This window comes from Hemiscyllium ocellatum, chromosome 21 (genome assembly GCF_020745735.1).
Source record: "Hemiscyllium ocellatum isolate sHemOce1 chromosome 21, sHemOce1.pat.X.cur, whole genome shotgun sequence".
Classification (NCBI taxonomy): domain Eukaryota; kingdom Metazoa; phylum Chordata; class Chondrichthyes; order Orectolobiformes; family Hemiscylliidae; genus Hemiscyllium; species Hemiscyllium ocellatum.
The window spans coordinates 34,019,080-34,042,882 of NC_083421.1; the positions used below are offsets into that span (position 1 = coordinate 34,019,080).

The 23,803-nt window shown below is 42.1% G+C and overlaps 1 protein-coding gene across 1 annotated transcript in view; it reads right to left on the reverse strand.

Moving 5' to 3' along the window:
- Window positions 1-2,646: 2,646 nt before the first annotated feature.
- The window catches only part of LOC132825648 (pappalysin-1-like), a 326,796-nt gene continuing 305,639 nt past the window's right edge, over window positions 2,647-23,803 (reverse strand). Inside the window, exon 22 of the mRNA XM_060841017.1 lies at window positions 2,647-2,760. Within this exon, the coding sequence (XP_060697000.1) occupies window positions 2,647-2,760 (114 nt within the window). The remainder of the gene's footprint in view (window positions 2,761-23,803) is intronic.

The following is a 23,803-nucleotide window of genomic DNA, read 5'->3' on the forward strand; positions in this document are numbered from 1 at the left end:
AAACAAGGCACTAACCCACTTAAAGGTGTTAAAGTAATTTTGTATGCATGCTTTAAGTATTTTTATATCAATATTCACACTGTAATTTCAGGTCCTTAGTTTTATTTGAGTCATACTGTAGGCATATTGTTCTACATACTCTGACAACTTCTTTTCTACTGAACTAAGTCTACAGTTTTTACATTATTGCAAGGATATTTTGAGCACCGTATGGATTATTGTACAGTGCTCTTCAGGTAGGTTCATTTTTGCTTGGAAACCAATACTGGATGAAATTGGCAGGAGTATGTTAGCTGCCAACATTCCTCTATGTATAATGTCAAAGGCTGTTGGCCAGTCTTACTCAGATCTTTTGACTTCAAAACCAAAGGCTTTGGATTTCTGGAGTTAATTTATAATGCAGTGTTGAAAGTTATTCATGATATTTAGGCTATAAATTACCCTAGGATTTGTGTGATATATAAGGTATTCATGAGAGTCATGGCTTTTTTATTTCTATGGGTTAATATCTCCATTAAAATAACAGGCAAATGCTTTAAGTAGTCATCAAAAAGTAAATCCTTGCCAACTTTGATGGTACTATCGCTGGTTTGAGGAACAAGAGACCCAACTGCACATCAGTACAAGAGAAAATGAAATGTTTGAGAAAACAGTCTTCTTATGATGTTGCTTAACTCTGGCAGCATGTTTACAATCTGACTACCCTTAATTACCTCCTACAGTCAGCTAAATAACTTTACAAAACTTCTCAACAGAAAAAAAAGCTTTGTAACTTCTCCAAAACCCAAATGTTCAGGACGTCAGTAATATCAGCAACAGATTTTAACATTTTTGATTTTAAAAAATCACTAAACCTAAGACCTGAAGGGGACTTGTGATTGCAGATAATACTACAACATTGTAACATGAAATCTTTGATATAATGGTCCCCATGAGTATAAAAAGTGAATTCACTTTGTATTTCATTTAGCACAAGTGAATTTGCCCTTCATTGTACTGATAGGCTTTAATTTATTTCATAATCAAATATAGAGTCAGATCTTTTTGAAGAGGGGCTTACCCAACCCAACTTGGTAGAACTCTGATACATGCATCTGATAATGCAGGAAATGTTGAAGCAGTTTAAAAATATTAAATGCTGTGGAAACAAAAAAGTTGGCACAGCATCTGACTTAGGAAAACCGCTGATTTTGTATGTTAAAAAAACGTTTCAGGGATGTTTACATGTTTGAGAACTTCTGTAAGCTAGTGGCAAAGAAATTAGCACTGTTGGTAAATTAATGGTGTCACCAACTGAACTGAGTATTATAGTAGTAATTTGTCCTCAGAATAAGGCAACAAATACTTTATTACATAAATCCTTTTCTCCCCCTGGGTTCTCCCTCACAAAGTCTTGTTTTGGTCTACTTCAATACTGTACTCTTACAGGAATACAGGATCGATACTGATGAAGAAAGTCATACCTGTACCTATAATCCCTTCAAAACAATTGTAGCATCCAGTGATTTTCTTTTTAAACAGTTGTTTTTTACAATAACTGTTGTATGGTATTGTGCGCCAGCTTCTAAAGCTCAGATCTCATGCATTTTGATGGCAACTCTGTACATCTGCCAGATTGGCAAAGCCCTGCATTCGTTCATTCTGTTTCTTGAGTGCCAACTTTGGCAAATCTGGCTATGTGCAAAGCTTGCTTCCGCAACCGGTTGATGGACTACACCACATTACTAAAGAGGCTAAAACTGTTTTCATTACTTCCAAGCTTTCCCCTCCCTTCTCCTGCCCTTGCCCTGAAGTGCATTTCTCATGTCAGTCATTTTCTGTGCATAAAATTAACCTCGACACACTGAGATTTGTCTTTCACTGGTTTGAAACTCTGCTTATCTGAGCTCATATTCATTGAAGAGGGTCTTTGGAATGACTAAGCGCAGGTTTATTTTCCCTGACATGTGGCAGATCCTTTTGGCCGGCACTGTTTTCTATGAAGATCACAAGAGATGAAATCAAAGGGTTTTAAAAGGAGGCTGAAGGTTTGCTTAAGGCAGACAGACCGAAGTTTGGGTTTGGTGATAACCTGTTCTTACATTGTAAGTAGGTCAGTTGTCCAGTAACAGCAGCAGCAGCCATGATAATGGCTGTTTCCTTTCAGAACATTTGCATTAATTTATTTCCTCCTGCGTATTTGTTTTAATCCTTCAATGTACAATTGTCTTTTTTTTAATCTGCTATATGCGGATTGTTCACTTTTGTTTTATTTTGCCAAAAGTTTCTCAAGTTTGGGATTGGGTGGCATTGTATTTCAAACTTTTAGTTTTTTTGAAAAAAATAACAGATAATTTGGTCGGGGTTTGGGATGTGCAACCAGAAACAGCCACACAAGCAGGCATGAAACATGCTTTTTTTTGGTGGGGGGTGGGGGATGGGGAGGGGTGCTTGTTCATTCAATGTGTCGTTTGTGTCTTTATTGTTTTTTTCTCTCTCACTCCAGTCTTCAGACAGAAGGCAGACTGGTAGATTGTGTGTGTGTGTGTGTGTGTGTGTGTGTGTGTGTGTGTTATCTCGTCAGAGAGGTTTTCTCTTGTAAGCAGCAAGGAGTGTGTGGCCCTTCCAGTCTGCCTTCAGCTGTATTCCGCTCCTTGATCTTCCTGGCTAATGGTGGCTGTGATAGAAGCGTTGTTGTCTCGCTTTGCCATGCTCCTGAGCCGTGGGGTCTCGGCAAGCACAATCTCCGTGAAGTTCACAAGACATTGGAAAGGGTATGACCTGCAAGGCATAGGATTCCATTAAAGATGGGTGCACAACACGTGGGGGACAGTTAAGATCAAAAAAATTATAAAATAACACATCAAGCTGCCAACACCATGTCCTCTGCTCCAATATTTATTCAGCCACAGCAGTGCATCCCTTGAATTGAAAATAGTATGGTACGTTGAGCTCAGTGGTAGATCTTATTCCATTATCAGACACTGTCAGGTAACACTCCACTTTCACCTAAAGAACATCAATTTAAAACAGAGTTGAAATCATCAATCTTGGATCATGTGGTGGTGGGGTCCCATGGTATATTCTCTGTGCATGCATATGCCATCCATTTCCTGAATAGCATACTTCACTTTGGGGATGTAAATAATGACTGCATTTTTGAAAGTATTTCCGTGGTTACAAAGTGCTTTGGAGGTCGTGCGAACGGCACTATTGAAATGTAAGTTTGTTCTTTCTCACTCATGGCAGGGGTGTGAGGGGTGTTTGTTTAAAGTTTGTGAAACAGATATCTGTTTGGTTGCAAGTTACTTTTTCAAAATTGTCAAAATAATTTCAAAACACTGAAAACATGGCCAAGCCCTTTTAATAATGTTATAACGATTTGTTAGGGGCATATGGAAAAGTCAGGGAGTGAGGAGGAGGAGCTGACAAAGAATTATTAGAAGATGGGATTCATTGCTGACTATTGATCCATCATAACATGTTATCAGTGAATCTACTGAACTAGCGGAATCTACTAAACATACTTTTAGTAACAAGCTAAAAAGTGATTACTCAACAACATTCCCAGGAAATTTAGGCCCAGACTTTATTCCATGTAAGTGTCATTGCTAAATGGGGATTGATTAGCTCAGTTCAGTTGGCTGAACAGCAGGTTTGTGATCCACAATGTGGCCAATGGCAGAGGTTCAATTTCCATTTGGCTAAGGGCAATATGAAAGTTCCAGCTGCTCAACCTCACCACTCACATAAAGTGTGATGACCCTCAGGTTAAACAACCACATCATAAGAGGGCAGCCCTCTGTGACTATGGCAACCGTACCTTATACTGTTAAGTATCGATAAATATTTAAAAGTCTTAACTTCAATATTTTCTACTGATGATTACTTGTTCAGGAAAAGAGGGTGAAAACCAAGACTTTTGTTACATTATTGTGCAATATAGTATATTTAAATTTAGTTTCCTTTTTGTAAATCTTTATACTGTTGGAAATCTTGTATGGAGCACATGCCTCAGTCTGGTATAAGTAATTGTCACAAAGATAAGTATGTTTTGATAACATGCTATTGGTGTAATATTCAGGAATGTCAATATTTCTTGTTCACCTTCACCAGGATACTGGCCATTTGATGGTTCTGTCGAAGATGTCTCTTAAAAGTTAGTGGGCAAATTGTATCTTTTAAAAAAAAAATCATGTATTGCCTGACTAGGAAATGCCATTGACTAAGAAATAACTTTATTCTGTGGATGTGGACCTTACATGTGAATTTTCTTTTGGAATTTCCAAAGTGTGTCAATACCCCATAGGCGTTATTTTCTGCTGCTGTTTTAAACTTACGTTTGGAAAACCATTGGGAAGTGCATGCCTTAACTTTGCTGTGTCTGCCAGTAGGTGAGGCTCTCTGCCAGAAAGGCGATGCCAGAAATGTACCCCTCATATATACATCATCTAAATCTTTTGCAGTTGCCTGTTGTTTAGTTTGGAAGGTTTGTTCATATTTATCAATTTGGATCGGAAAAATAAGACGTCAGAGAACAAGGCCTCCAACCAATAAAGTTCATTTGCGAACACTTAATGTTCTCATGTACATTCTAATATTTTATATTTTTCTCCAAAATTTAACCCATTTCAGATAAAACTGCAACCGGGGTGAATGGTAACCTCTGCTGTGCTGAGAGAAAACAAGAGATGAAAAGATTCATTAAGAAGCTTAAAATATATCTTTTTGATGCAGAAAAGAATCCAGTTTTTATTGACCGCCCATTCTCTTGAATCGCTATAAATAGAAGCTTTCATTATGGAACTGCATTAGTCTAATTTAAAACTGTGTTTGTATTTTACTTTGTGGCATTTTACCAAATCAAAGCAGTACATGTTAATGCAAATTAATCTTGAAATGGTGTTGAAACGGAGATGGTGATTTGCTGAGCTGTTAAACTTAGTTTTTAGTTTAAAAATCAGCTCCTGCAGTTTAACCATGAAGCTCTATTGGGAACTGGACAGCCAGCATCCTCAGAGAAGGTGGAGAAACCTGGCCTCATACTTCACTTCGAGAACTGCTGTCAGTGTACGGGATGTATGCAGTCTGCTAGGAGAGTGAAGATTGTATCACTCATTTCCACAAAAGGAGCTACTGAAAAGTAATCTGCACATTTTGAAATAAAAACAAGTAGAGTTTTGAAAGTAGTCATGCTCAGCAAGTCTCTTCTTCTTGCATTACCTACTTTTGGTTAGTCCAACATTACTCTAGCCACTGAAGGACTGAAGATCTTGCTTCATTTGGCAAATGCTCATCTCCAGAGCGGAGTGATAAATGCGACAGATTAGGAGGCTAAAGTATTTAGTCTGTCACTTAGTGCTTTGAGAGGATATTCCTCAGCTACGTGTCACTTCACAGTGGATAAGGGATTTGTCCTGTGGTCCCAGCTGAGATTGGATCACGAAGTCTTGTGCCTATCATGAACGTGGTTAGGACCATCCTTGTTGTAGTGGTTTGAAGCCTGCCATTCAACAAGTCGGGTTTTTCACAAGAAACTTGATAGTATTTCTGATATCATGATCCAAAGGAAAGCCTTAGAAAAAGTACTCTTTATTTCATAAGTTCTCTGCTATCCAGGAGTCAAATACATATTACTTACAGTGTAGAAACAGGCCTTTTGGCCCAACAAGTCCACACCGACCCTCCAAAGAGCAACCCACCCAGACCCATTCCCCTACACCTAACACTATGGGCAATTTTAGCATGGCCAATTCACCTAACCTGCACACGTGGGAGGAAACCAGAGGAAACCCACGCAGACACAGGGAGAACGCACAAGCTCCACACAGACAGTTGCCTGAGGTGGGAATTGAACCCAGGTCTCAAGCACTGTTAGACAGCAGTGCTAACCATTGTGCCACCATGCCAATCAACATTGCAATCAGTGCAGTTGGGGCAAAAAACAATTGCTGAGCAATGCAAACATCACAAGAGAAGATTGGATGCCAGTATTCTTTTTCCACATCCTCTCAATACTAAAGACACCCTCTGTATTTTACTTAAGTCTAGTCAATAAATGCCCTTAACTAACATTAACCTAGGTGTTTGAAGTCTGAGGAAATAATCCCAAGAGGTCAACAAGGGAGATAGTTTCTCAGAAAGAATATAACTAGAATTCAATTAATCTTAAGTCTTTACACCATGGGTGTAGTAACACAGGGGTATTTACCATGCAACAGGTACAATTATGTTCTTTTCTATTCAATGTAAATTTACGACAAGGATTGGTAAAACTGATGAGTTCTTTATGCAAATAGTCATATTTTTAAATAAAGAATTACCTGGGAGACTACTGTACAACTCAACTCGACTCTGGACATGCAGGCTGGCTACAAGTAACAGGACTGATGCATTATAGATATTTTTCTAATCAACCTGGTCGGATAAAGAGTCATAGAGTAATACAGCACCAAAACAGACTCTTCCGGCCAACTTGTCTACACCGACCAGATATCCTAAACTGACCTATTCACATTTGCCAACATTTGGCCCATATCCTTCAGAACCCTTCCTATCCATATACCCATTTAGATTCTTTTGAAATGCTGTAATTGTATCAGCCTCTGCCACTTCCTCTGGCAGCTCATTCCATACATGCACCACCCTCTGCTTGAAAAAGTTACACCTCAGGTCTCTTTTAAATCTTTTGCCTCTAGTCTTAAACCTATGTCGAGAGTGTAGTGCTGGAAAAGCACAGCAGGTCAGGTAGCATCCAAGAAGCAGAAGAATCGACATTTCAGGCATAAGCCCTTCATCGGGAATGACATTTCTGATGAAGGATCATACCTGAAATGTCAATTCTCCTGCTCCTTGTTCAGCAACACCCCCCAGGACCTTACCATGAAGTGCATAAGTCCTGTCTTGTTTTGCCTTTCCAAAATGCAGCATCTAACATTTATCAAAAATGAAAGTCCATCTGCCCCTTCTCCGCCCATTCGCCCATCTGATCAAGGCCCCAGTGTACACTGAAATAATCTTCTTCACTGACCATCAGTTTTGGTGTCATTTGCAAACTTACTAGCCTTTACCTCCGAGATTCACATCCAAATCATTTATATAGATGATGAAAAGCAGTGGATCCAGCACCAATCCCTGCAGCTGGTAACAGGCCTCCAATCCGAAAAACGACCTTCCAACTACACCATCTGTCTCCCAACTTCAAGCCAATTTTGTATCCAACTGGCTAGCTCTCCCCAAATCCATGTGATCTAACCTTACTAACCAGTCTACCATGCGGAACCTTGTCAAACACCTATTAGGGCACACTAAAATGAAACAAAATTAAGTACATCTTATGACACATGTGGGACTTGAACCTAGCCATTCTGGGCAAATGGTAGAGGCAGTATCACAAGACCCTGACTACCATGTTAAATCCTTTCAGTGGGAGTAGTAATTGACAGCAGTTTAAGCTAGGCCCTCTTAAAGCTTCATATCATATTGCAACAGGTTTAATTGTACCCAGGTGATGAACATTAACTGGGGAGTCACTTGTGCTGCTGTATAAATAGGAACAGGTGAAATCTCTCCTGGCTAGGTCATCTGACTGTTTGGAAGCTGAGTCCACGTTAAAAAACCTTTAAAAAGTATGTGAACATTGACACCGTTAAAAATTGCACAACACCAGGTTTTAGTCCAACAGGTTTATTTAGTAGCATTAGCTTTTGGAGCGCCACCCCTTCATCAGGTGGTTGTGACAGTGCTCTGAAAGCTAGTGCTTCCAATTAAACCTGTTAGACTATACCTTGGGGTAGTGTGATTTTCAACTTTGTACACCCTAGTTCAACACCAGCACCTCCAAATCATAACACTGACACCAGTTCCATTCTTCACCAGCTGGAACTCTGCAGCAGACCAAATGTACCAAGTTAAGGCAGGGTGGGGCAGGAAGATCCTGTGCTAACAAGGCACCAATACATTATTTGATGCTGTTGAATAATTCTGTTGAAGGATTATGGGAATTTGGAGTAAGGGATTGAATGTAATCCTTGAAAGTTTTGGAAACTGTTCCAGCAATACAAATTATCGTTCTACTCACAATACCACAAGTGAAAAACATTTGATCCAAAACGAGCATTTCAAAGTGGACTTTGTCTGTTGGTTTAACACATGTGTCACTTACAGCTTCAACAAGCATTGCAATCGATTTTGAAGAAGTTTTTAATTGACCTGATCAGGCATGTTGTGACACACTTCTGCAACATGTGGGAATAGAACCTCAGCCTTCTCGGTCTTGAACCACACTCCTTCAAATGCCTCAGCAGTTAGTCAGCACAGTCTGTTCAAGGGCATTAACCATCTATTCACAACTAAAGCAGATTGACAGCACGAGAAGGTATAAACTCATTCAATCTCAGTTTATCTCAAAAGTTGGACTATAGCTGCAATAATTTTGTACAGTGTTTGCTTCAAATGTGCTTTTATGCCAATATTACATCCCAAATGAAAGTCCATGGCCAGAATTTCAAAGGTGGGGTTTACTTTTTGCACAAAACGATCCAAGATGTCTTTACCGCCAAACATTTGTGTCAACGCAATCTGAAATACAATGTTACGCCATTTATTACACTTGTCAGTACAGGAGTCATTTATAAAAATGTCAGTTTTGGGCTCCATTTACACCACCATCATCACATCAATGTAATTTTGGCTGCATACCAATACAGAAGTGATAGCATCAATCAGAAGACTATCAAGTGCAGGAAAGCCCTGAGGTGAGTCTTCCACCACAATAACATCTCACACAGGCTTGAATTCCCAAAGAGTAAAAATCTATCCTCAGAGTCATTGCCAAAGAAAACATGGTTTACAGTGAATTCTGGCTCCCTGTGATGATACATGAGAAATACTGTAACATCTTGTATCCTGCACACAATGCTAATTCCAGACCTCGACTGGCCAGTCATGAAATTGATTTCTACTAAGTGTCAGGGGTTATGCATAACCTAGCTGTGCTGTCTTGGTACTTCTGCTGGTTTAATGCATGTTAAAGTTGCTTCAAACTTGGCTTCAGTTTCAATTGCAAATGAACACTGCATAACGATGATGTCTTCATCTTCTGTACCAATTAATAGATTCTATTACTTGTCAGAGGAAACTTTTCAGTGTGGAAATTGTAATGTTTTTGACATTGGTGAGACTACAACTGGAATATTGTGTCCAGCTTTGGTCTCCTTACTTGAGGAAGGATGTAGTGGCACTGGAGACAGTTCAGAGGAGGTTCATCAGGTTGATTGCAGGGATGAAAGGGCTGTCGTATGAGGAGCAGTCGAAAAGCTTGGGCTTGTGATCACTGGAGTTTAACAACGAGAGGGAGGATCTGATTGAGGTATATAAAATGCTAGAAGGAATTGATAAGATGGATGTTGCCCTATTTGGGACAGTATTGAACAAGACGTCATAGATAAAGGCCGAGAGGAGGTCAGTTCAAAACTGAGATGAAGAGAAACTACTTCTCTCAGAGGGTTGTGAATCTGTGGAACTCACTGTCCCAGAGCGCAGTGGGGGCAGAATCAATCAACAGATTCAAGAAAGAAATATATAGGTATCTGATGAAAAGTAGGATAAAGGCTATGGGGAGCAGGTGGGAAAACGCAGTTCAGACCAGGATAACATCAGCCACAATCATGTTAAATGGCAGAGAGGGCTCAAAGGGCTGAATTGCTCACTCCCGCTCCTAATTCCTGCATTCCTATGAAAGTTATTTTAATAACAAACCATCACATGTTTCAGAGGTAAGAGCGCAGCTGATCTTCAGTGAAGCATATGTGTAAGTGCTTAATAGATGGAAAAATGTATATCAGAGGTGATTTGCTGATGGGGGTAACAAAATAGTTCAGTTCTGTTTAAGAGTACTTCTGGATACAAACAAAAAGGTTCGCTTTTGCCATCTCTCTCCAGCAACCTCTCCTGTTTCTTTGGTGGTCTGCATTGCCCTTTGCCAGGCATCACATGTAATTTCATTCATTGCAAACAAGGGTGATTTAGACATGGTAGATAATGGGTGAAAAGTACCAAGGGTGATTTGGAAATGGAAAACAAAACCATTCAATTGCGTGTAACAGCACTTCTGGGCATCTTTAAATAAAAGGCTGGCATTTTTGGAGGGCTTCTTTACTGCAGTGTCATTGTCCCTATCTCTGAGCCAGGAGGTCCAAATTCAGGAAGCCCACATGCTCCAAGGGTATAGAAGGTAAATTGACTCCTGCTTCCTTTTGTTTGATAAATGGATGATTTGCGGTGGACAACACGATGGTTAGCATGTCTGCCTCACAGAGCCAGGGACCTGTGATTTCAGCGTTGGATAATTGTATGGAGCTTGCACATGGCTGTGTGGGTTTCTACTGGGGACTCCATTTCCTTCTGACAGTCCAAAGATGTGCATGTTTAGTGGACTGGCTATCCTAAATTGCACTGTAGTTTCCAGAGCTTGCTGACTAGGTGGATTAGCCATGGTTAATGCAAGGTAACAGGGATATGGTCATGAGGGTGGGTCAGGGTAGGATGGTCAATGGACTGAATGGCCTCTTCTGCCCTGTAGGGATTCCCTCCTATGATTCTGTGATTAGCGTAACAGCCTTAAACTTATCCCAAGTATGCAATGGGTGAAATTTTGAGACCAGTGAAAGTGTAGCGTGTAGCTCAAAGAGAGATGGGAAGGAAATCTGGGCAATCCAAGCAGACAAACATTGGGAGAAGCTACTTGACTGGCACCAGCAAGTAACCAAGTAGTGCCAATTTATTGATCATTTAAGGTCAGTTTGGCCATATTGCCAAGATCCTGCTGGTGGAAGATGGGGCCCACATTGTAGTTTGTAGGACTTGGGAGGCAGTAAAACTGCATAACCCACCACATCGACCTCCTCCAGCCACACAATCTCCCACCCCTAACCCTCGCTGACCCATTTTTGTCACAGGTCTCCAACTGTGGCTGTAGGCTATATAGTTGCAATCATTTTATTTATCTGGTAGGAGTGCTCCCATCTTGAGATGCCCTGGTGTTTCCTTTCCCCTTTACAACAGTATTCATCTGTCAAATGAAGACAGCAACAGGCCATTGGCCCACTGGGAGGGGCTGACGCCAAAATGTTTGTGAAAGATCAGCCTCTGAATTCACTACTTCCAGAAAGTTCTCCCAGGCTGAATAAGAGGCATCATCATCAAGATCGTTATCCAGTTTTTGGTCCTGAACACTAGAAATTTTCCAAATGGTAAGGTTACATTGAATGAATGCAAAGCTTTGTAGCTACATGAAGGCGATAGTCAGTGTACACTTGGAGCAGACATTGGTTCCATGACCAATTTATTTGGGCTCACCTTTTTGAAAACACCTCTCACTTTCATTTGCATACTAGAGGACATTTTCATGAATTGGTCACCTCATTAACAGGTCAAATATTGGACCCGTCCTACTCAGGACTCTTCAGTTAGCCTATAGCCACAAGCAAAAGGTTTCTTTACCAAAGGTACTACTCTTGTGCAAACCATGCAAGTGCTTGCTTGGACCACTTCATAACCAGACAATAGCTTGAAATAATTGTTTGGGAATACAGAACTGAAACATCTCTACCAGGAGGTAAGAAGATGAAGCTTTCCATCTTGCATTCATTGAGACTGTGATGCAGGAAAAGGGCTTGATTTTAAAAAAAGGCATCAATTTAAGCAGCATGAGAAGAGAGTGCTGATTGGTTGGGCTATGAATCCTGTTATTTTTAGATTAGATTCCTGACAGTGTGGAAACAGGCCCTTCGGCCCAACAAGTCCACATCCACTCTCTGAAGAGTAACCCATCCAGGCCCATTTCCCTCTGAATAATGCACCTAATACTATGGGCAATTTAGCATGGCCAATTCACCTGACCTGCACATCTTTGGATGTGGGAGGAAACCAGAGCACCCAGACATGGGGAGAATGTGTAAATTCCACACAGACAGTTGCCTGAGGTTGGAATCGAGCCCAGGACCCTTCTGCTGGGAGGCAGCAGTGCTAACTGCTGAGTCACCAGGCACCTGGTCTAAGAATTAGGATTGTGAGTTAAGCTTATTTTAAAAAATCCACTGTTTGGTTTTGTGATGGCACACCTCTGGGATAGATAGGACTTCAACATAGTTTTTCTGATTCAAAGGCAGGAACACTACCACTGAGGAATAGATTGGCAGTGAACTGCTCTTGCTGCATCTCCATACCAATGAAAGCCCAACCAATTAGCACTCTCTTCTCATGCTGTATAAATTGGTGCCCCTTTTCATCAAACCTGAGGCCTGATGAGTGCTTGATGAAAAGGTTTGATTTCTGGCCTCCTTTTTAACAAGGCCGGTAGATCAAAAGGCCCAATATGTTGTGTAAAAAATGAGGTCTGCAGATGCTGGAGATCACAGCTGCAAATGTGTTGCTGGTCAAAGCACAGCAGGTTAGGCAGCATCTCAGGAATAGAGAATTCAACGTTTCGAGCATAAGCCCTTCATCAGGAATAAGAGAGAGAGAGCCAAGCAGGCTGAGATAAAAGGTAGGGAGGAGGGACTAGGGGGAGGGGCGATGGAGGTGGGATAGGTGGAAGGAGGTCAAGGTGAGGGTGATAGGCCGGAGTGGGGTGGGGGCGGAGAGGTCAGGAAGAGGATTGCAGGTTAGGAGGGCGGTGCTGAGTTGAGGGAACCGACTGAGACAAGGTGGGGGGAGGGGAAATGAGGAAGCTGGAGAAATCTGAATTCATACCTTGTGGTTGGAGGGTTCCCAGGCGGAAGATGAGGCGCTCCTCCTCCAGCCGTCGTGTAGTTGTGTTCTGCCGGTGGAGGAGTCCGAGGACCTGCATGTCCTCGGTGGAGTGGGAGGGGGAGTTAAAGTGTTGAGCCACGGGGTGATTGGGTTGGTTGGTTCGGGCGGCCCAGAGGTGTTCTCTGAAGCGTTCCGCAAGTAAGCGGCCTGTCTCACCAATATAGAGGAGGCCACATCGGGTGCAGCGGATGCAATAGATGATGTGTGTGGAGGTACAGGTGAACTTGTGGCGGATATGGAAGGATCCCTTGGGGCCTTGGAGGGAAGTGAGTGTGGAGGTGTGGGCGCAAGTTTTACATTTCCTGCGGTTGCAGGGGAAGGTGCCGGGGGTGGAGGTTGGGTTGGTGGGGGGTGTGGATCTGACAAGGGAGTCACGAAGGGAGTGGTCCTTGCGGAACGCTGATAGGGGAGGGGAGGGAAATATATCCTTGGTGGTGGGGTCCGTTTGGAGGTGGCGGAAATGGCGGCGGATAATACGTTGTATGCGCAGGTTGGTGGGGTGGTAGGTGAGAACCAGTGGGGTTCTGTCTTGGTGGCGGTTGGAGGAGCGGGGCTCAAGGGCGGAGGAGCGGGAAGTGGAGGAGATGCGGTGGAGGGCATCGTCGATCACGTCTGGGGGGAATCTGCGGTCCTTGAAGAAGGAGGCCATCTGGGTTGTGCGGTGTTGGAATTGGTCCTCCTGGGAGCAGATGCGGCGGAGACGAAGGAATTGGGAATATGGGATGGCGTTTTTACAGGGGGCAGGGTGGGAGGAGGTGTAGTCCAGGTAGCTGTGGGAGTCAGTCGGTTTATAATAGATGTCTGTGTTGAGTCGGTCGCCCGAGATAGAAATGGAAAGGTCTAGGAAGGGGAGCCACCCCCCACCTTTTCCTCCGCTACATCGATGACTGTATCGGCGCTGCCTCGTGCTCCCACGAGGAGGTTGAACAGTTCATCAACTTTACTAACACCTTCCATCCCGACCTGAAATTCACCTGGACTGTCTCAGACTCCTCCCTCCCCTTCCTAGACCTTTCCATTTCTATCTCGGGCGACCGACTCAACACAGACATCTATTATAAACCGACTGACTCCCACAGCTACCTGGACTACACCTCCTCCCACCCTGCCCCCTGTAAAAACGCCATCCCATATTCCCAATTCCTTCGTCTCCGCCGCATCTGCTCCCAGGAGGACCAATTCCAACACCGCACAACCCAGATGGCCTCCTTCTTCAAGGACCGCAGATTCCCCCCAGACATGATCGACGATGCCCTCCACCGCATCTCCTCCACTTCCCGCTCCTCCGCCCTTGAGCCCCGCTCCTCCAACCGCCACCAAGACAGAACCCCACTGGTTCTCACCTACCACCCCACCAACCTGCGCATACAACGTATTATCCGCCGCCATTTCCGCCACCTCCAAACGGACCCCACCACCAAGGATATATTTCCCTCCCCTCCCCTATCAGCGTTCCGCAAGGACCACTCCCTTCGTGACTCCCTTGTCAGATCCACACCCCCCACCAACCCAACCACCACCCCCGGCACCTTCCCCTGCAACCGCAGGAAATGTAAAACTTGCGCCCACACCTCCACACTCACTTCCCTCCAAGGCCCCAAGGGATCCTTCCATATCCGCCACAAGTTCACCTGTACCTCCACACACATCATCTATTGCATCCGCTGCACCCGATGTGGCCTCCTCTATATTGGTGAGACAGGCCGCTTACTTGCGGAACGCTTCAGAGAACACCTCTGGGCCGCCCGAACCAACCAACCCAATCACCCCGTGGCTCAACACTTTAACTCCCCCTCCCACTCCACCGAGGACATGCAGGTCCTCGGACTCCTCCACCGGCAGAACACAACTACACGACGGCTGGAGGAGGAGCGCCTCATCTTCCGCCTGGGAACCCTCCAACCACAAGGTATGAATTCAGATTTCTCCAGCTTCCTCATTTCCCCTCCCCCCACCTTGTCTCAGTCGGTTCCCTCAACTCAGCACCGCCCTCCTAACCTGCAATCCTCTTCCTGACCTCTCCGCCCCCACCCCACTCCGGCCTATCACCCACACCTTGACCTCCTTCCACCTATCCCACCTCCATCGCCCCTCCCCCTAGTCCCTCCTCCCTACCTTTTATCTCAGCCTGCTTGGCTCTCTCTCTCTTATTCCTGATGAAGGGCTTATGCTCGAAACGTTGAATTCTCTATTCCTGAGATGCTGCCTAACCTGCTGTGCTTTGACCAGCAACCAATATGTTGTGGTCAATCTAAATGCTCTGTCCACTTTTCACTGAATTTCTCAATGCCTTCCCTCTGCAATATTCCCCACAAGAGTGAATCATGTCAAAATCTAAGACCAGGCCTATTACTCAACCTACAAAGCATAAACAGTGCTATCAAAGACTCAGTTTTCTGAGGTTTCAATTGTTTCTCCAATCAATCTTAATCAGGTCCTTCAATCAGCTTTCCTGGTAACTTTGAGATGGAAAGCTTCTACCCAGCTCCCCTTTCTTGCTAATAGATTTATTTTGTTATTTCCAGTTTTAGCTTTGGTATTTAAAGTCAGTCAGCAAATGTTTCCGCATCAATTTAGTGGTTTCCTTTAATCTGGAGCCAATCCTTTGGCCTCCTACTCAGGCCAGTGCTTACCGACTAACAGCTGCCTGCTCTTGCCAGCTCAGCAACAAGCAACTACGCTGGCGGTAATGCCACATCTCCATTGAAGATAAATAATGGTGCCAGCTGAAACTGTGCCACCATCACTGTGACAGTGAAATTTAGCAATGACTTGAAGGCAAACTTTACTGACTCCAACAATATCCCAAATGTCTTTATGCCTATTTGACATTAGTTTAAAGATGAACAACCGACATTAATGCCAACTACAAATGTATGAAGGTCCTACAACCTGGGTAAGTTCTGAACAAGGGTCACCAGATCCAAACCGCTGACCCTGCTTTCTCTTCATAGAGGTGAAAGTGAGGACTGCAGATGCTGAAGATCAGAGTCAAGATTAGTGTGGTGCTGGAAAAGCACAGCAGGTTAGGCAGCATCTGAGGAGCAGGAAAATCGACATTTCGGACAGGAGTCTAATTCCTGATGAAGAACTCCTGCCCGAAATGTCAATTTTCCTGCTCCTCGGAAGCTGCCTGACCTGCTGTGCTTTTCCAGCACCACACTAATCTTTTCTCTTCACAGATGCAGCCAGACCTGCTAAGATTCTCCAGCAATTTCCGATTTTATTCCAATTTTGAGCTGGTTTGAAAATCTTCAGGCAGCAATGAAAGGTAGAGTGGATGGGGTGGAGATGGCAATGGATGAAGTCAAAGTGTTTCAATTGCTGAAACCAAGACACCGGTTAGGCCACTTCGGAATATTGCATGCAGTTTTGGTCTCCCTCCTATAGGAAGGATATTGTGAAACTTGAAAGGGTTCAGAAAAGATTTACAACTATGTTGCCAGGGTTGGAGGATTTGACAGGGAGAGACCAAATAGACTGGGGTTGTTTTCCCTGGAGCATCAGAGGCTAAGGGGTGACCTTGTAGAGGTTTATAAAATTATGAGGGGCACGGATAAGGTAAATAGGCAAGGTCTTTTCCATGGGGTGGGGGAATCCAGAACTAGTGTGCATAGGTTTAGGGTGAGAGGGGAAAGATATAAAAGGGACTAAGGGACAACTTTTTCGTGCAGAATGTGGTGTGCATATAAAATGAACTGTCAGAGGAAGTGGTGGAGGCTGGTACAATTACAGCATTTAAAAGACATTTGGATGGGTTTATGAATAGGAAGGGTTTGGAGGGATATGGGCCAAGATGGGGCTAGATTAGGTTAGGATTTCTGGTCAGCATGGACGAGTTGGACTGAAGGGTCTGTCTCTGTGTTTACATCTCTATCTCTCTATGATTCCATCTCTTCTAATCTGAGCAACAATCAATGCTGTTTGTCTATGATCTTGTTCCTGCCTGTTACTTGAAGAGGCTGCTGTGTTGTATAAAAGTGCATCTCATAGACTGTGCTTTGCAAATGAATACTTAGCTGAGTACTATTACTGTTAGCTGAGTACTGGAGCAATATTCAATAATGCCAGTGCAGAATGATATTTATTTTGTTTTTACTGCTTTTAACAGTGAACCTATCTGAAATCAATGCCTTTGTTCTGTGTACAAAGTTTAAAAATCACACAACACTGTGCATGTGTATGTGTCTCTGTGAATGAGTCTGTGCGAAACAGCTGTATCTGGGAGCCTTGCAGCTGGAACCAGTCATAGATTTGAAACTGTGAAAGAACTTTTGCAATTTTGCTCACAATGAACCAGGGTCTTCAAGAACGTTTGCAAAAGGCTTGCTGAAGGCAGTTGCAATTTGCAGGGTTCAGCCCATTGTCACTTCAAGGCACTGCAGAATCTGTGCTGTTTTTAAGTTCATTGCTGAACTTTAGTTATGAGCCTTTTATTTGTTTTTGTTTGCTAATTGCCATTAACAACATAATGACATTATAAGGTGTGAGCTCAAGCAATCTTTGCCTGTAGCCTAGGGAACCCACAGAAACTGTGCAAACGAAATCCACATTGGTCTAGAAAACCAATGAGGTTAATAGCGGTTTGTAAGAGTAGCTTTGTAAATGCAACACAGTTAACACAAGACTTTAATGGAGAACAGTTTGCTCTTGCTTTTCCCCACAGACTGGATCATGTCAAATTCTAAGACCAGGAATCTTAAATCAATCTATGAAGTGGAAACAGTGCTTTTGAACATTCAATTTGCTGAAATTTTAATAGCATCCTTGGCCAGACAACATTTTAAATACCAAAACATTAGCTAAAACTAACATTTAATGTCTTGTATTTTATGTTTTTGATCACGTTGATTTGTTTCTCCTCTTTTTTTAGCCTTGAGTGCATTGGAGTAATAGAATGTAATCAGCTCAGAGGAGTGTTTTGTTTAACTTCTATCTTAAGCACTCCGACTAAAAGCTCTTCCACATAAAGTTCTGCATTTAAACATTAGCTTGACAAAGTCAAGTTAACACACCTAGACTTATGAGCAAATGGGAGATGTGTTCCAGCTATAATTTTTATTGTGTTTTTCTCCCTTTCATGAATCATTCAGACTCTATTCTTAAGGATTTCATTTGCAGGCAATAATATTTGAGATCATTTACTCTGAGGGTCGTGTTGTTTCCCCCTTTGGGACATCATGATGTCTCTCTGTCATTTGATAATTTTTCAGTTGATACAATCTTCTGAAGTAAGGTGTAGGATCTTACAGGTTCATCAGAATTACAAGATCCTACCAGGTTTGAGCAGAAGAACCTCGCCAGTAGATAGGGACTATTCTCACTTTTTATCTTAATTGGCTGTTTAGGTGCTATATGGGCCACATACAAGGTTTAAGTCAATCTCCAATGTTAAAGGAACAATTTTTAACTCAAAACAAAACCAATGAAAACCTTGAGTTCATTATTTACAGCAATAAACAAATGTTATCAGAATGCCCCAACTTAATGAATGGCAATTCTGAATTAATCTAATTTTATTCGAGGGCAGCTCCTTGAATTATTTACATGAAGCTTGAGAAAGGAATGCAGTCTGTCTTTAAAAACCACCTGGCCCTGATTTTGATAACTAGCTTGCTGTGCCCTGACTTTGAGGTGGAAGTAGGTTTGACACTTGCGTCTTCTTTAATTTAAGAAAACTACAGAGTAGTGTAAAATTTTCATCAAATTACTGCCTGGAAAAGAATTGTTGTTTTAAAAGAAATTAACTGTTTTTTTAAAAAGCATAAGTGCTTAAAGATTTTCTTTAAAAATATAAAAAAGCTTCATTTCCGATCACTCTTTGGTCAGCATGGTTTGACCCCCACTGAGAATTGGTATGTTCCATTTTTTTTGGCATATTTTAAACTATGGCCCCTTAAAGACTTTGCTTTCCTTCTGTGAGGAACCCAATACTCTGAGCTCATAAGCTCTGCTTCAGTCCAAAGAGTTCAAAAGGCTCTGATGTTTGTTAGGCCTCACTATCCTTTCACAGTGGCCTCAACTCACAGGAGACCTTGTCTCAGATTGTTCAGCTTTTACTTCTGGCTAACATTCAAACGAAAAAACAACTGGGAGATTACAGTCAGTGAAATGCCGGGGCAGGAAGGGAATTAAACGAAGATGAAGGTGGTGTCTAATCGGCTATGGCTGGTGTCTGAGTCTGCCTTTTCTTACCTACAGCACTTGTGCAAGTGAACCCACAGATTTTGTAGGTCAGTCAAGTTCCCCACCTCAAACTTTATGTTTTTGTAACATATCAAAGTTGCTTGCACAGGCAAAACTTTTTCTTCTGCAGTCAAATACGTAAGTTACAAATGAACTCAAGCGCTCGTTCATTCTGAACATATAACATTAGAACGGCTGTTTGCATGCTAAGGCCAAATTTGTAGTAAAATAAATATTTTTCAGTGAGACTTTAAAAGACTCAATGGCAAGTTGCTCTAATCAGTCTGTCTGTGAAGCATATTACATGTAATACTTTTGAATAAGAAGCACGTTAAATCAAGGATCATCTCTGAAGTATACCCTGACAAAGATGACATAAAGTTAATGGCTTATTTTCTCCCTTCTCAATCACTTGGTACCATTATTAAAATGAAGAGTAAAAGGAATGGTTTTGTCGAAAGCAATAGTGTAAAAGCAGCTGTTTGAAAGTACAGTATTCAAGCCACTATACTTACATATTTGTCTATGTAATGGCTTATTTATTTTTGTTAAGTCATGATGACAGTGACAGTGGAGGGCTGCATGTGGTTACTTGCTCCAAATATTTGAAAATATGGGGCAGTAGCAGCCCTTTAAAAAAACCTGTGCCATGGTGGCTCAGTGGTTAGCACTGCTGCCTCACATCACCAGGGACCTAGGTTCAATTTCAGCCTCCGGCAACTGTAATTGTGGAGTTTGCAGACACAGATAGGTTTCTTCCCACAGTCCAAAGATAGTCAGGTAAGGTGATTGGCCATACTAAATTGCCCACAGTGCCCAGGGTTGTGCAGGTTAGGTGGGTTAGCCATGAGAAATGCAGGGTTACAGTGGAGTGGTTCTAGATGGGATGCTCTTCGGTGGGCCAAATGGCCTGCTTCCACACTGTAGGGATTTTAAATCTGAGATGCCCCTGGTACATTCTCCTCTGGACATAGCAAATCCTACAGCACTGTTTGAAGAACAGCGCTGGAGTTCTCTTATCAGCATTTAGCTGCAATTACTATCTGAAGCAGGCTACCTGCTTTACTTCTCTGCTGTTTGTGAGAACTTACTGTGTATAAATTGACTGCTATGTTTTCTGCATTGCAGCTGTGGCAGTCAAGATAGGACTGTTAAAAAATGCAAATGAGACCCAACAGTGGCATCAGAAACATGAATAAGGGTTCTGCTAGAAGGTTGGGATGACAGAACCTCAAGCCTGCCAGATCATCAGGCATAACGTGTAAATAGGATTTGAAGGGAAAACTTGAGGTATGGCTTGAGCTTTTCTGAACAGACAGTCCCAGATGAAGAGCAACTATCTATCAAAAGGACTTCAATGACTTGGGACGTCACATGGTCAAGGTTTTTAACAGTATGGCATAAATGGAACTTTCTTAAATTGCTATAATATGGTCATACACAAATTATTTTTACGTGAGGTATCATAAATGTCCTCAGTTTCTTTCCTTGATTCTGGCTGATTGGTTTCTGCCACCAACCTGCTATAACCAATGACAGTTCACCCCGAATGGCACAGATTAGAGAGAGAGAGAGAGAGAGAGAGAGAGAGGGAAAGAGTCATGTCCTACTTTGGTCCCAGCTCGGAGTTTGCTGGACTCTTAAGTTCACATCTTCCTGCTGAGCACAGGAAGGGATGGCATTAAGGGGTATTTGTTTCTGGCTGAAAGGACAGCAGCTCTCTAAATGAATTCTGTAAGCTTAACATTGTTTATCCCTTTACCGTGCTTTTTGAGAGGTGAGTGTTTAAAGTTGGCTGCTGCCAGTGACAACGGCACTACTCAATAAAGTTGCAGACTAAAAGGCTGCCAAGTTCATTTCAACAAAATATTTTATTTTTGCTGAAAGTTTTAAGAGGACAAAGTTCATGTGGGAGCATCAAAACTATGGCCGACGTTTCAAACCCTTCGAAACGGATTTTCTGAAAACAGTCCTAAAAGTGATAGATGTCACCAAGGTATTTTTTTTAGGTTCGGAAAGCCTGCAGTCACTTAACTATGTATTTTTCTTTAATCTGGTTACACACATTATTAACAGAAATTGAACATAATACTGACATAAAATAAGCTCTTGAAATTATTACAGTTTAATGTTTGTACAATATGTGTGCGTCACTGACTGGCAAGTGTGTACTTGCCACACACATGTATCTTTTATAATTATATGCTCATTATCAAAAATATCAAAAGCTTAAAACAGGCAGAAAAGTTTCAGGAAAGTAGATTTTATCTGCTCCCCAATTGCTCTGTGTTGCAGATGGAGCTCAAGTACTGTTGCCTTGTGCTGAATCGGGTTGTTATATATTTATTAAATAGATTAAATGCAAATTGAAATTAGCCGTATGCGGCTTTCAATCTGCCCAGACTCAGTTAATGAATCAGATCGCCTGTCGATCCTGAGGCCACAACTCAATCACAATCTGGAGTCTTTGCTCAATCGTGACAATATTTCAAATAAAAAAGACTGAAGCTGAAAATTAAACAGACACAATTACTTATCTACTCCCTTCAAATCAGAAGTTTGCAATTCATCACTGGTTAGTCACTGGCTTGCAATTTTTAGGGAGTGATGGCACTTTTTGCAACTTTTCTCTTTTCCTCATGGAAGAGACTGCAAACTGTATTAACACTCGTATTTGATTTTGTTTATTGAAATAGGAGGTAAACAGGGAAACTGGACGCGTTGAGAACAGTGGAATTGAATCTACATTTAAAAATGCATCTTCGAAGCAGCAAACATAGCCCCCATTTGAATCTTTCAATAAACAAAAACAGATTTGAATGGGAGCTATGTTTGCTGTTTCAAAGATGCATTTTTAAGTTTAGATTCAATTCCACTGCTCTCAAGTTGCCCACTTTCCCTACCTCCTATTTTGACTCAGTCCACTCCAGATCCACCTAGATAATTTAAACTGACAATTCATTGGAGCATTGCGGGTGGCACAGTGGTTCAGTGGTGAGCACAGCTGCTTCACAGTGCTAGTGACCCAGGTTTGATTCCAGCCTCGGGCAACTATCTGTGTGGAGTTTGCATATTCTCCCCATGTCTGCGTGGGTTTCCTCTGGGTTTTCCCACAGGCCAAAGATGTGCAGGTTAGGTGAATTGGCAATGCTAAATTGCCTATAGTATCTGGGGATGGGTAGGTTAGGTGGGTTAGCCATGGTTAACACACTAAAACAGCAGCTAATGAACTTGAAACAAGCAAAACTTATGCCATTTACAAAATACCTACATTGGACAAACAGGCAGAAAACTAGCCACCAGCATATATGAATATCAACTAGCCATAAAAAGACACAACTCACTCTCACTAGTATCCTTACATAGAGATGAGAAAGGACACCACTTTGACTGGGACAACACATCCATCCTAGGACAAGCCAAACATAGACACATGAGAATTCCTGGAAATATGGCATTCCAATTGGAACTCTATCAATAAACACATTAATTTGGATCCGATTTACCACCCTCTGAGATAAAGAACAGGAAATGACTTCATCATAGGAATGATGTCACCACAGGATATGACATCACCAACCCAAGGAAACCCAAACATATAAATAGAAAGCGAGCTACACCACCAGTGCTTCATCCGGAGGCTCACTGAAGATGTTATCGCATATGGTGACAAAACGTCTGAAAACAAGCCTTCCAGCTCAGCAAGCAAACCTACATCCAGAGTATTGGTAACAATACTAACTAGTGAATAAAACTTGACCATGATTAGTAGGATGCATTAAATTGTACTTTGCTAAGATAAGAGCCTTCTCTTGTTAAGAATCATTCTTCCTCTAAATAGATCGTGAGATCCAAGTAAGGAAAGAGGAATGGTAACAACATCATTGTACCTGCAAGTACCATATGGTGGTCAGTAATGAGCATTGTTTCTTAATACCACAAAGGTGCAACATCAAAAATCCATTGGGTCTTGCACAAGAAATTTCCTAATGACTCTGCGTTTGCAGTTTTAAAAACTTTACCATATTAAGACCGACTCATATTAATGATCAGCAGTTAGAAGCACTTGAACAAACAAGCAATAAGCAGGGACTCATGGAAGGACCAACAAAGGGGGGAATGGCAGCCCAGGCCAAAGCCTTTACTTCAGATCTGGAGAGAGGCACACAAGAAGCAGTGTGAGGTAAAAAAGACCTTAAAGACTAGTCACACTTGGAAGTTGCAGATTCCATTGGTAAAATAGGATCTGTGGGAGTACCCACAGAGGTTCAGCAAAAATGCTGTTTAAGTAAACCTAAAAATTCCTGGGGAGAGACTTTAAATTAATAGAGCAAAGACCAGTTTGAGAATAATTGAAGTGAAAACAAAGAATGTTTACAGCTTGCAATGAGTATTGCTGCCACAGCAAGCAGCTGACAGCAAACATGACTATAGCAAGAAAATCCAGAACCATAAAAGTTCTTAATACCAAGGTTGCAGAACATTGTAAAGCCTAATTAAGACAGCAAAAGGGGTATTTTGTAAACTTGAGCAGACAGAGTCTAACAGAAGAAGATGTTTAGAAGATGTTTGTACCCTTGATCAGAGTTGGATGCCCATAATTTAGATTGCAGTAGTGGAGGGAAGAGTTTATTAAAGGTTGCAGACACAAAGCTTTATTTGGTGAAGCCAGGAAAATTAGGTACACTGTGTATCGGTTGTGAATGGCAGAAATAATTCATATTTCAGACAAGCAGCAGAAAACCTCGATTTTGACTGGAAAATCATGTGATAAGATTAGATTCCCTTCAGTGTGGAAACAGGCCCTGCAGCCCAACAAGTCCAC